Source organism: Nerophis ophidion, linkage group LG07, assembly GCF_033978795.1.
Source record: "Nerophis ophidion isolate RoL-2023_Sa linkage group LG07, RoL_Noph_v1.0, whole genome shotgun sequence".
Taxonomy (NCBI): domain Eukaryota; kingdom Metazoa; phylum Chordata; class Actinopteri; order Syngnathiformes; family Syngnathidae; genus Nerophis; species Nerophis ophidion.
Genome location: NC_084617.1, coordinates 4,893,819 through 4,907,515, shown reverse-complemented (window position 1 = coordinate 4,907,515; position 13,697 = coordinate 4,893,819). Strand labels below are relative to the sequence as shown.

Here is a 13,697-nt window from a genome sequence, read left to right as displayed (position 1 = left end):
ATGGAATAAAATGGTGGAACAAGGCACCGTGGCAAAAGGAGTAAAAAGGTGGAATGAGGCACCGTGGCAAATGGAGTTAAAAGGTGGAATAAGGCACCATGGCAAGTGGAGTGAAAAGGTGGAACAAGGCACCATGGCAAGTGGAGTAAAAAGGTGGAATAAGACACCATGGCAAATGGAGTGAAAAGGTGGAACAAGGCGCCATGGTAAATGGAGTGAAAAGGTGGAATAGGGCACCATGACAAATGGAGTGAAACGGTGGAATAAGGCACCATGGCAAATGGAGTGAAAAGGTGGAATGAGGCACCGTGGCAAATGGAGTAAAAAGGTGGAATGAAGCACCCTCAGTGTGACATGTATGAGTCGTGTAAATCCTTCGGGAAGGGCTGGGGACAGCCGATTATATTTTTGTGCAGACTTTGTGACCCTCTGAATCGCCTGTTTGTCTGCTTCTGTGCAGCTGGCGTACCACACTGTTATGCAGTACGTCAGCAGGCTCTCGACAGCCGAGCGATAGAAGGTCACCATCAGCTGTCTCTCCGGTCAAATATATATCGCACAGCCCTAGATTCAGCCCGTTTAAAAATATGAAAAAAATGATCAAAATGGCCCTTAATCGTTTAATTATTCAGTATGCGACCCTCGTTGGAACAAAAAAAGTTGGACACTCCTGATGGAATGATCCAGTCTAGACAAGTTTCTGTATGTTCCTTCTACGTTTCTTCCATTCGTCCGCAGATGCCGTCTGCATCTTTGCAACTTGAATTATTCAGAGTGTCTAAGGATATAATCCCCGACACAGAGTTATATTTACAGTAGTATCAATCATTCAGCAGTATTAAGGCTACGGTCCCAGAGAGGCGGTTATATTTACCGCGGTAATGGCTGTCCATCTACAGCCTCGCCGCGCTCAATTATTCAGCACGGGAGTGCAGGAAGCTGAGCTGGAGAGACAGCGGTGGCACAAAAGAAGCGATACGGGTGTGAGCGCTCGCCCGCCGACGGGCGATCACTCGGCGTCAGCGGCGACGTGCTTTTTGTTATTTGCTCTGTGAAGCCTGAATGCAAATACCAGGCTGGACAAAGAGGACAAACAACACCTGCCTCAGACTGCATCCACTCAGCAAATCTGACATTTAATGTTTGTTCCTTTTTTTTCCCCTGTGAGGCAAAAACTGCGGAAACACACCACAAAAAGTAGAACAACTAAAAAGATGGGAAACGGAATAAATATTCCAAAGCTGACCTTGTTTTTATTTGCCGATACGACTCCACTAAATTAAACGCAGAGTTTTCAATAGTGCATTTATCCATCCATTTTCTACCGTTTGTCCCTTTTGGGGTCGCGGGGTATCCTGGAGCCTATCTCAGCTGAATTCGGGCGGAAGGCAAGGTACGGGGTCACCAATCTTTTTGAAAGCAAGAGCTACTTTTTGGGTACTGATTAATGCCAAGGGCTACCAGTTTGATACACACTTAAATAAATTGCCAGAAATAGCCAATTTGCTCAATTTACCTTTAATAAATAAATCTATATATATAAAAAAAATTGTATTCTGTCGTACATTTTTTTTCCTTTTACGGAAGGTTTTTTGTAGAGAATAAATGATGAAAAAAAATTGAAAAAAATGACAATTAAATTTTGAAACATAGTTTATCTTCAATTTGGACTCTTTAAAATTCAGAATTCAACCGAATAAAATGAAGAAAAAAACTAGCTAATTCGAATCTTTTTGAAAAAATTTTAAAAATAATTTATGCAACATCATTAGTAATTTTTCCTGATTAATATTAATTTTAGAATTTTGACGACATGTTTTAAGTTGGTTAAAATCCAATCTGCACTTTGTTAGAATATATAACAAATTGGACTAAGCTATATTTCTAACAAAGACAAATCATTTGCTCAATTTAGCTTTAATAAATAAATCTATATATATAAAAAAAAACGTGTATTTTGTCGTACATTTTTTTTCCTTTTACGGAAGGTTTTTTGTAGAGAATAAATGATGAAAAAAAAACGGAACAAAATGACAATTAAAATTTGAAACATAGTTTGTCTTCAATTTCGACTCTTTAAAATTCAAAATTCAAAGAAAAAAAAGAAGAGAAAAAAGCAGCTAATTCGAATCTTTTTGAAAAAATTTCAAAAATAATTTATCATCATTTGTAATTTTTCCTGAAAAAGATTAATTTTAGTATTTTGATGACATGTTTTAAATAGGTTAAAATCTAATCTGCATTTTGTTAGAATATACGACAAATTGGACCAAGCTATATATCTAACAAAGACAAATCATTATTTCTTCTAGATTTTCCAGAACAAAATCTTTAAAAGAAATTCAAAAGACTTTGAAATAAGATTTAAATTTGATTCTAAAGATTTTCTAGATTTGCCAGAATATTTTTGGGGAATTTTAATCATGATAAGCTTGAAGAAATATTTCACAAATATTCTTCTTCGAAAAAACAGAAGCTAAAATAAGGAATTAAATTAAAATTGACTTATTATGTTTTACAATAAAAAAAATAAATTTACTTGAACATTGATTTAAATTGTCAGGAAAGAAGAGGAAGGAATTTAAAAGATAAAAAGGTATATGTGTTTAAAAATCGTAATATCATATTTTAGGTTGTATTTTTTTCTCTAAAATTTTCTTTTTGAAAGTTATAAGAAGCAAAGTAAAAAAATAAATTAATATATTTAAACAAGTGAAGACCAAGTCTTTAAAATATTTTCTTGGATTTTCAAATTCTATTTGAGTTTTGTCTCTCTTAGAATTAAAAATGTCAAGCAAAGCGAGACCAGCTTGCTAATAAATAAATACAATCTAAAAAATAGAGGTAGCTCACTGGTAAGTGCTGCTATTTGAGATATTTTTAGAACAGGCCAGCGGGCGACTCATCTGGTCCTTACGGGCTACCTGGTGCCCGCGGGCACCGCCTTGGTGACCCCTGCCCTAGACAAGTCGCCACCTCATCGCAGGACCAACACAGATAGACAGACAACATTCACGCTCACATTCTGTCAGGTTCAAACACTGATGACATCTATTAAATAGACAAGAAGCAAGGAATCATGCAGCGACAGAGTTCTATTTAGCTCATGAGGAGAATGCATGGAGCTGCACACTTAGATCTTTGATCTGAAATAAGAGGAGTTACTTTTCAAAATAAAACATGCAATTCACAAGACAACAAAAACAAGACAAGACATCCCAGTTTTCCGTCTTTCAGGGCGCGGCGGGATTGTCTGGTGGAGTTGGTCAGCCAGGATCTGTTGGAGAAAAGGTCAGCATGTCCTATCAGAATTATGCAAATCAGTATTACATTTGTTTTGAACTTTTTTTTAAAATCTAGGGTGAGGACGGTGAGGCTGGAGACCCAGGGTCGGTTGGAGAGACCGGCACTCCTGTGAGTCAACGGCCTGGCTGAAGCTGGAATGTATTTCTTTGTCCTCAGCTTTAGGACTGCATCTGTTGTCTTCGTCAGGGCGTTAAAGGAGACGTGGGAGAGAAGGGGGACTCCGGACCTTCTGGTACAGCCGGACCTCCAGGAATCCGAGGAACACCAGGAGAGGACGGACCTAAGGGCAATCTTGTACGTTCGTCTTGGTCAGAGAACCAGCGTCCCAGTTTTATTTTGCATAATACAACTATTTATTTTTCTAAGGTTACAAAACAAATAGACCAACAATAATAGAACGTTGGATTTCAGAATACACTGTAGAGTAGAAGGTCTGTCTGTCTTAGGGGTCACCAACGTAAGGACCAGATGAGTCGCCCGCTGGCCTGTTCTAAAAATAGCTCAAATAGCAGCACTTACCAGTGAGCCGCCGCAAATTTTTAAATTGTATTTATTTACTAGCAAGCTGGTCTCGCTTTGCTCGACATTTTTAATTCTAAGAGAGACAAAACTCAAATAGAATTTGAAAAGCCAAGAAAATATTTTTAAAGACTTGGTCTTCACTTGTTTAAATAAATTCATTTATTAGGGAAAAAATACAACCTTAGAAATTATTTTAGGATTTTTAAACACATATACATTTTTACCTTTTAAATTCCTTCCTCTTCTTTCCCGAAAATTTAAATCAATGTTCAAGTAAATACATTTTTATTATTGTAAAGAATAATGATTGAATTTTAATTTAATTCTTCATTTTAGCTTCTGTTTTTTCGACGAAGAATATTTGTGAAATATTTCTTCAAACTTATTATGATTAAAATTCCCAAAAATTATTCTGGCAAATCTAAAAAATCTGTAAAATCAAATTTAAATCTAATTTCAAAGTTTTTTGAATTTCTTTTAAAATTTTTGTTCTGGAAAATCTAGAAGAAATAATGATTTGTCTTTGTTAGAAATATAGCTTGGTCCAATTTGTTATATATTCTAACAAAGTGCAGATTGGATTTTAACCTATTTAAAACATGTCATCAAAATTCTAAAATTAATTTTAATCAGGAAAAATTACTAATGATGTTCCATAAATTCTTTTTTAAATATTTTTAAAAAGATTCAAATTAGCTACTTTTTCCTCTTCTTTTTTTCAGTAGAATTCTGAATTTTAGAGACGAAATTGAAGATAAACTATGTTTAAAAATGGAATTTTAATTTTTTTTTCCTGTTTTCTCCTCTTTTAAACCATTCAAAGTGTTTTTTTCATCATTTATTTTAGGGAAAAAATACAACCTTAAAAATTATTTTAGGATTTTTAAACACATGTACATTTTTACCTTTTAAATTCCTTCCTCTTCTTTCCCGAAAATTTAAATCAATGTTCAAGTAAATTAATTTGTTTTATTGTAAAGAATAATGAATGAATTTTAATTAAATTCTTCATTTTAGCTTCTGTTTTTTCGACGAAAAATATTTCTGAAATATTTCTTCAAACTTATTGTGATTAAAATTCAAAAAAAATATTCTGGCAAATCTAAAAAATCTGTAGAATCAAATTTAAATCTAATTTCAAAGTTTTTTGAATTTCTTTTAAAATTTTTGTTCAGGAAAATCTAGTAGAAATAATGATTTGTCTTTGTTAGAAATATAGCTTGGTCTAATTTGTTATATATTCTAACAAAGTGCAGATTGGATTTTAACCTATTTAAAACATGTCATCAAAATTTTAAAATTAATCTTAATCAGGAAAAATTACTAATGATGTTCCATTAATTATTTTTTAAATGTTTTCAAAAAGATTCAAATTAGGTACTTTTTCCTCTTCTTTTTTTCAGTAGAATTTTGAATTTTAGAGACGAAATTGAAGATAAACTATGTTTAAAAATGGAATTTTAATTTTTTCCTGTTTTCTCCTCTTTTAAACCGTTCAAAGTGTTTTTTTCATCATTTATTTTAGGGAAAAAATACAACCTTAAAAATTATTTTAGGATTTTTAAACACATATACCTTTTTACCTTTTAACTTCCTTCCTCTTCTTTCTTGACAATTTAAATCAATGTTCAAGTATTTTTTTTATTATTATTGTAAAGAATAATAAATACATTTTAATGTAATTCTTCATTTTAGCTTCTGTTTTTTCGACGAAGAATATTTGTGAAATATTTCTTCAAACTTATTATGATTAAAATTCCCAAAAATTATTCTGGCAAATCTAAAAAATCTGTAGAATCAAATTTAAATCTAATTTCAAAGTTTTTGGAATTTCTTTTAAAATTTTTGTTCTGGAAAATCTAGAAGAAATAATGATTTGTCTTTGTTAGAAATATAGCTTGATCCAATTTGTTATATATTCTAACAAAGTGCAGATTGGATTTTAACCTATTTAAAAAATGTCATCAACATTCTAAAATTAATCTTAATCAGGAAAAATTACTAATGATGTTCCATAAATTTTTTTATTTTTTTTCAAAAATATTCGAATTAGCTTTTTTTTGACAGAATTTTGAATTTTAAAGAGTCGAAACTGAAGATAAATTATGTTTCAAAATTAAATTTCATTTTTTTCCAGTTTTCTCCTCTTTTAAACCGTTCAAATAAGTGTTTTTTTCATCATTTATTCTCAAAAACCTTCCGTAAAAGTACCACGGAATGACAGACAGAAATACCCATTTATATATATATATATATATAGATTTATTTATTAAAGGTAAATTGAGCAAATTGGCTATTTCTGGCAATGTATTTAAGTGTGTATCAAACTGGTAGCCCTTGGCATTAATCAGTACCCAAGAAGTAGCTCTTGCTTTCCAAAAGGTTGATGACCCCTGCTCTATATTAACCATCGACTCATTTACATCCCGAAGGGTCCGGATGGATTCCCAGGAGACGTGGGGCCCCGTGGAGAAGCTGGAGTTAGTGTAAGTATCCTAAAGAAAAAATGACTTGTTTTTACTGCACTGCTTAAACCAGGGGTTTCAAACGTGCGGCCCGAGTGCCGTTTGCAGACCGAGTTTGTGTATTGTCAGAAAAAACAACAACAACGGGGCGGCATGGCGTAGTGGGTAGAGCGGCCGTGCCAGAAACCTGAGGGTTGCAGGTTCGCTCCCCGCCTATTGACATCCAAATCGCTGCCGTTGTGCCCTTGGGCAGGACACTTCACCCTTTGCCCCCGCTCACACCTTTGAATGAATGATGAATGAATGATTGGTGGTGGTCAAAGGAGCTGTAGTCTGCCGTCAGTCTACTCCAGGGCAGCTGTGGCTGTAGATGTAGCTTACCACCACCTCTGTGTGAATGAATGATGGGTTCCCACTTCTCCGTGAGCACTTTGAGTATCTAATAATAAAACAGCGTGATATAAATTTAATCCATTATTAATATTATTAATATTGTCAAAGTAAAAGAAAAGGAAAAAAGAAAGTGTTGATGTGGAAATGGTTGCCTCGGCATTTTGTTGGTGTGGCAGCGACCGGAGATGTTGACATGCAGAGTAAGCACTCTTCATTCTCTAGCAGGTGACTTTTGAAATGATGCTACATATTCGAAGTAATGCTACGTTTTGTAGCAACGCTTTTGCCCCGCACTTGACAAATTACGGTTGGCCGTTCAACATCTTCCCGCTTGAAGCCAAACCACCACCTCTGTGTGAATGAATGATGGGTTCCCACTTCGAGTATCTAATAATAGAAAAGCGCGATATAAATCTAATCCGTTACTATTATTATTAACATTGTCAATGTAAAAGAAAAGGAAAAAAGAAAGTGTTGATGTGGAAATGGTTGCCTCGGCATTTTGTTGGTGTGGCAGCGACCGGAGATGTTGACATGCAGAGTAAGCACTCTTCATTCTCTAGCAGGTGACTTTTAAAATGATGCTACATATTCGAAGTAATGCTACTTTTTGTAGCAACGCTTTTGCCCCGCACTTGACAAATTACGGTTGGCCGTTCAACATCTTCCCGCTTGGAGCCAAACCACCGCCAGACGATGGACCCCCTGCTGTTTTCCTTAGAAATTAATTCTTCCTTCATTTGTGACCAGATTCACACCTTATTTCTCTTGTATTCTCTTGTAGACTCCCTTTTTAGACCAGTTGATCTGCCGTTTCTTTTCTTTTTCTCCTATGTCCCACTCTCCCTTGTCCAATCCGGTGGCCATGTACTGCTCGCCTGTGTATCGGCTGCTGATCCGCCTCCGCTTGGGATGGTTTCCTGTGAACGGGACTCTCGCTGCTGTGTCGGATCCGCTTTGGACTGGACTCTCGCGACTGTGTTGGATCCATTATGGATTGAACTTTCACAGTATCATGTTAGACCCGCTCGACATCCATTGCTTTCCTCCTCTCCAAGGTTCTCATAGTCATCATTGTCACCGACGTCCCACTGGGTGTGAGTTTTTCCTTGCCCTTATGTGGGCCTACCGAGGATGTCGTAGTGGTTTGTGCGGCCCTTTGAGACACTAGTGATTTAGGGCTATATGAGTAAACATTGATTGATTGATTGATATTACCACTCGCACCACAGCTAACGTTACCCGTGCCGCTACTTCTCTGCTCCGCGAGTGCGTATACGTATGTGACGTATTTGAGAAGGTGCGCTTGTTTTATGTCTCGGTGAGAAGCAGAGACAAGAAAGCGTGAGGAATGCCTGCAGTGTAACGTATACTCCAATATCACCGTATAGTCATTTTCTATATCGCACAGAGACAAACCCTCGATATATCGTTATATTCGTTAGATGTTCGTAGCTTACTGTTTTTTGTTCCCTGCTTCCAGTTTGTTCTCATATTACAAGTACGACTTCTGTTTTCCTGCTCACTACCCGCCAGCTTCCACGCTAGGCCCTTTTTGTGTTTTTGCTAGCTTCCATGCTAAGCTCCTTTTGTTTTCTAGCTCCCATGCTAGCTCTCTTAGTTTGTATATCGATATGTATATCGATATACAAACTAGTTTGGGCTCATCGTCCTGTTGGAACACCCAACTGCTGTCATGTCTGTGTGATCATGTTTTTTTTTTTAGTCATGTTCGGTTTTGTTTTTGGACCCTTTGTGCACTTTTGTTGTTTTTTTTGTCACCATACCAACCCATTAGTTTTCACCTGTCGAGTCACGCACCTGTTTTCACTGATCATGTCACTGCTATTTAAGCCAGTCTGTTTCTGTTGTTGGTCCTGGTGACATTATCCATGTCACTGCTATTTAAGCCAGTCTGTTTCTGTTGTTCGTCCTGGTGACATTATCCATGTCACTGCTATTTAAGCCGGTCTGTTTCTGTTGTTTGTCCTGGTGACATTATCTATGTCACTGCTATTTAAGCCGGTCTGTTTCTGTTGTTCGTCCTGGTGACATTATCCATGTCACTGCTATTTAAGCCGGTCTGTTTCTGTTGTTTGTCCTGGTGACATTATCCTATCTATCTATCTATCCATCCATACTACCTCTGCTACCCACGAGATTCCTGTTTATTATAGTTCATGCCATACCACAGTAAGTGTTTTTGTTTCGTGTTCATAGTTAATTGCTTTTGTGCTAATATTTGTTTGCATTAGTCAAGTTTGTTCTCCTCCATTGTGCGCGCCTTTTGTTTGTTCATTTTATTAAAAGTTAAAATAAATGATGTCCTTGCCCGTGCCAACTTTCCTTTGCCTTCCGGGAAAACAAACCTCACAATCCATGCTTTGACAACTTCACCCAAGACCCAACCTTCGGGCTGATGATTTTAGCTTGTCCTGAAGAATTAGGAAGTAATCCTCCTTTTTCATTCTCCCATTTAAAGCACCAGTTCCATTGGCAGCAAAACAGGCCCGGAGCATAATACTACCACCACCATGCTTGACGGTAGGGATGGTGTTCCTGGGATTAAAGACCTCACCTTTTTTCCTCCAAATATATTGCTGGGTATTGTACCTGATGAAAGAAAAAATGTTGCAGTTTGGCAACATGTTTGTCGGAGAAAAGGTGAGACCTTTAATCCCAGGCTTTTATTGGCGTCATATTTCTTATGTGTGACTGCCATCTACTCGTCACACTTTTCAATACACCATGTACAAAATCGAATAGCTTTGAGGTCGGTAAGCACAGCCAGAATTATTCCATGTCAGGCTTGCCACTGACATCTCGTTTGTGTTTTAGTTTTTCCTCTGTGTTTGTTTAGTATTTCCTGTTTTTAGTTCCTTTCAGCGCTCTTATTTTGTCTGTTTCCTGTGTTTCTCCCTGAGCGTTTTTTCCCCTCAGCTGTGGCTGATTGGCACCTGGCCACACCTGGTGTCAATCAGCCCACTCCTATTTGAAACTGTTTTGTCCTCCAGTCGAGGGCTGGATTATTGTCACGTATCGCATGTCGCTTCAGTATTGTCGCGCCGTGTCGTGTCTTTGCAGCGTAGCGGTAAGCTATATTCGTTAGATGTTTGTAGCTTACTGTTTTTTGTTCCCTGCTTCCAGTTTGTTCTCATATTCCAAGTACGATTTCTGTTATCCTGCTCACTACCCGCCAGCTTCCACGCTAGGCCCTTTTTGTGATTTTGCTAGCTTCCATGCTAAGCTCCTTTTCTTTTCTAGCTCCCATGCTAGCTCTCTTAGTTTCCTATCCGCTTTGTGTTAGTACCCTTTTGTTTGTTCTTGTTCTATTATTTTTATTGAACCATGTTTACTCAATGCCTGCCTACTTCTCTGCATCTTGGGGTTCGTTAACAACTAACTCTGACGTTCCATACATTAGGCGCACCGGGTTATAAGGCGCACTGTCGAGTTTTGAGAAAACGAAAGGGTTTTAAGTGCGCCCCAAAGTCCGAAAAATACAACTACTAAAAGTGTTTCTTACAGAACTTTAACATATTTACATCATTCAGGGTGAAGATGGTGGACCAGGACCTAAGGGTGATAACGGAGAACCTGGCAAAGCTGTGAGTTGTTCCGACTCTTGGGTTGGGCATACAAATATTTTTCAATGAATTAAAATTATTTCCTTATCTCCTGAAGGGACCCCCCGGAGCCTCGGGAGAGCCAGGTCCTGCAGGACCACCTGGACGCAGAGTGAGGCTAAAAACTTGTACTTGACTCCGGGTGCACGTAGTTTTTTATGACTATGTTCTGGGATCTTAGGGACACGTGGGTGCTGCAGGGAGTGAAGGGAAGCAAGGAAAGAAAGGCGACAAGGTTCGGACGGCGGAATTCATCCTCATGAGCATGTTTTTAGTCACGGTCACCGTCGTGTTTGTACCTCGCCAGGGAGAAACCGGCACTCTGGGTCCAGTGGGACGGACAGGCCCTGTGGGACCACAAGGACAGCCAGGGAGGCCCGGACAAGAGGGGTTTCGAGGAATCCCAGGCCCTTCGGTCAGTACTATAAGACCGAATCTGGTTTCTGATACTCCGCCACATGTGGTACCAATCCTATTACATCATGCAATTAGGCGGTTATTTGTTTAATCTCCAGGGCGAGCAAGGCTTAACTGGTGAACCGGGAAAAACCGGACCACCTGGACCATTGGTAAGCAAGTGAACAGAAACAGGTGTCAAATCGTATTTAAATATCCTTCAGAAGCTTCATAATTGAGACTGTTGCTTTTGTTAACAGGGACCACCGGGACTACCCGGGTTTAAAGGGGATACCGGACTACAGGGAGAAAAAGTACGCATCAAATGGATCAGCCTAAGTCCTGGAGTAGAGGTTTAATAACTGCGAGTCTGTCTGCAGGGTCACGGCGGGTTGCTTGGCCTCGTTGGCTCCCCGGGAGAGCCTGGAGAGAAAGGTGTGTCAGGTTCAAACACTGATGACATCTTTTAAACAGACAAGAAGCAAGGAATCATGCAGAGACAAGGTTCAATTTGGCTCAATGAGGAGAGACGTTTGGGGCTGCACACTCAGTTACAATCTGCCGCCACGCTCTAAGGTCCAGACCCACGTGCTCCGCTATTTGGACTGGACTCTCACTATTATATTAGATCCACTATGGACTGGACTCTCATCATTATGTTGGATCCACTATGGACTGGACTCTCACACTATTATGCCAGATCCACTATGGACTGGACTCTCTCACTATTATGTTAGATCCACAATGGACTGGACTCTCACCATTATGTTTGATCCACTATGGACTGGACAGTCACTATTATGTTAGACCCACTATGGACTGGACTCTCACTCTATTATGTTAGATCCACTATGGACTGGACTCTCACTATTATGTTAGATCCACTATGGACTGGACTCTCACTATTATGTTAAATCCATTATGGACTGGACTCTCACTATTATGTTAGATCCACTATGGACTGGACTCTCACTACTATGTTAGATCCACTATGGACTGGACTCTCACTATTACGTTAGACCCACTATGGACTGGACTCTCAAACTTTTATGTTAGATCCACTATGGACTGGACTCTCACTATTATGTTAGATCTACTATGAACTGGACTCTCACTCTATTATGTTAGATCGACTACGGACTGGACTCTCACACTATTATGTTAGATCCACTATGGACTGGACTCTCACTATTATGTTAGATCCACTATGGACTGGACTCACACTATTATGTTAGATCCACTATGGACTGGACTCTCACTATTATTGTAGATCCACTATGGACTGGACTGTCACTATTGTGTTAGATCCACTATGGACTGGACTCTCACTACTATGTTGGATCCACTATGGACTGGACTCTCACCATTATGTTGGATCCACTATGAACTGGACTTTCACACTATTATGTTAGATCCACTATGGACTGGACTCTCACTATTGTATTTGATCCACTATGGACTGGACTCTCACTATTACGTTAGATCCACTATGGACTGGACTCTCACTATTATGTTGGATCCATTATGGACTGGACTCTCACTATTATGTTAGATCCACGATGGACTGGACTGTCACTATTATGTAAGATCCACTCTGGACTGGACTGTCACTATTATGTTAGTTTCACTATGGACTGGACTCTCACAACTATGTTGGATCCACTATGGACTGGACTCTCCCTATTATTGTAGATCCACTATGGACTGGACTGTCACTATTGTGTTGGATCCACTATGGACTGGACTCTCACTACTATGTTAGATCCACTAGGGACTGGACTCTCACTATTATGTTAGATCCACTATGGACTGGAATCTCCCTATTATTGTAGATCCACTATGGACTGGACTGTCACTATTGTGTTAGATCCACTATGGACTGGACTCTCACTACTATGTTGGATCCACTATGGACTGGACTCTCACTATTATGTTAGATCCACTATGGACTGGACTCTCACTACTATGTTGGATCCACTATGGACTGGACTCTCACTATTATGTTAGATCCAGTATGAACTGGACTCTCACTATTATGTTAGATCCACTATGGACTGGACTCTCACTACTATGTTGGATCCACTATGGACTGGACTCTCACTATTATGTTAGATCCACTATGGACTGGACTCTCACTACTATGTTGGATCCACTATGGACTGGACTCTCACTATTATGTTAGATCCAGTATGAACTGGACTCTCACTATTATGTTAGATCCACTATGGACTGGACTCTCACTACTATGTTAGATCCACTATGGACTGGACTCTCACACTGTTATGTTAGATCCACTATGGACTGGACTCTCACTATTATGTTAGATCCACTATGGACTGGACTCTCACCATTATGTTGGATCCACTATGGCCTGGTCTCCCACATTATTATGTTAGATCCACTATGGACTGGACTCTCACCATTATGTTGGATCCACTATGGCCTGGACTCCCACATTATTATGTTAGATCCACTATGGACTGGACTCTCACACTATTATGTTAGATCCACTATGGACTGGACTCTCACTATTATGTTAGACAAGACCCGACGTCCATTGCATCCGGTCACCCACATTTGCAGGTCCTCTCCAAGGTTTCTCGTAGTCATTCACACTGACATCCCTGGGTTGTGAGTAATTCCTTACCCTTATGTGGGCGCTGAACCGAGGATGTCGTTGTAACTTGTGCAGCCCTTTGAGACACTTGTGATTTCGGGCTGTATAAATAAACATTGATTGATTAATATTTATTTTGGAGGTCCCTGGTTCCAACCCCAGTTGGACACAATATATGATTGTTCAGAAACGGAAATGTGCCGACACTCGTGATATCACCCTGTCTCTGCTCCGTCTGCGTCACGGTACTCGATCTTCCCGGACACAAACACAATCTCTGATTGCCGGTTGTCCCTTTGCACGGATAGAAAAGTACAACTTCAGCACAATTGATAGTCACCATAGCCACGACCTTTTAAGCATTAGAGTTGT

General features: G+C 38.9%; 1 protein-coding gene across 3 annotated transcripts in view; it reads left to right on the top strand.

Annotated features, from left to right (window-relative positions):
* Window positions 1-13,697, top strand: part of col5a3a (collagen, type V, alpha 3a) — a 266,668-nt gene that overhangs the window by 231,218 nt on the left and 21,753 nt on the right. For all 3 annotated transcript variants that reach the window (XM_061905224.1, XM_061905223.1, XM_061905225.1), the window contains 11 exons: window positions 3,238-3,291; window positions 3,361-3,414; window positions 3,493-3,600; window positions 6,261-6,314; window positions 10,241-10,294; window positions 10,371-10,424; window positions 10,494-10,547; window positions 10,620-10,727; window positions 10,828-10,881; window positions 10,969-11,022; window positions 11,089-11,143. In XM_061905224.1, the coding sequence (XP_061761208.1) occupies window positions 3,238-3,291; window positions 3,361-3,414; window positions 3,493-3,600; window positions 6,261-6,314; window positions 10,241-10,294; window positions 10,371-10,424; window positions 10,494-10,547; window positions 10,620-10,727; window positions 10,828-10,881; window positions 10,969-11,022; window positions 11,089-11,143 (703 nt within the window). The remainder of the gene's footprint in view (window positions 1-3,237; window positions 3,292-3,360; window positions 3,415-3,492; window positions 3,601-6,260; window positions 6,315-10,240; window positions 10,295-10,370; window positions 10,425-10,493; window positions 10,548-10,619; window positions 10,728-10,827; window positions 10,882-10,968; window positions 11,023-11,088; window positions 11,144-13,697) is intronic.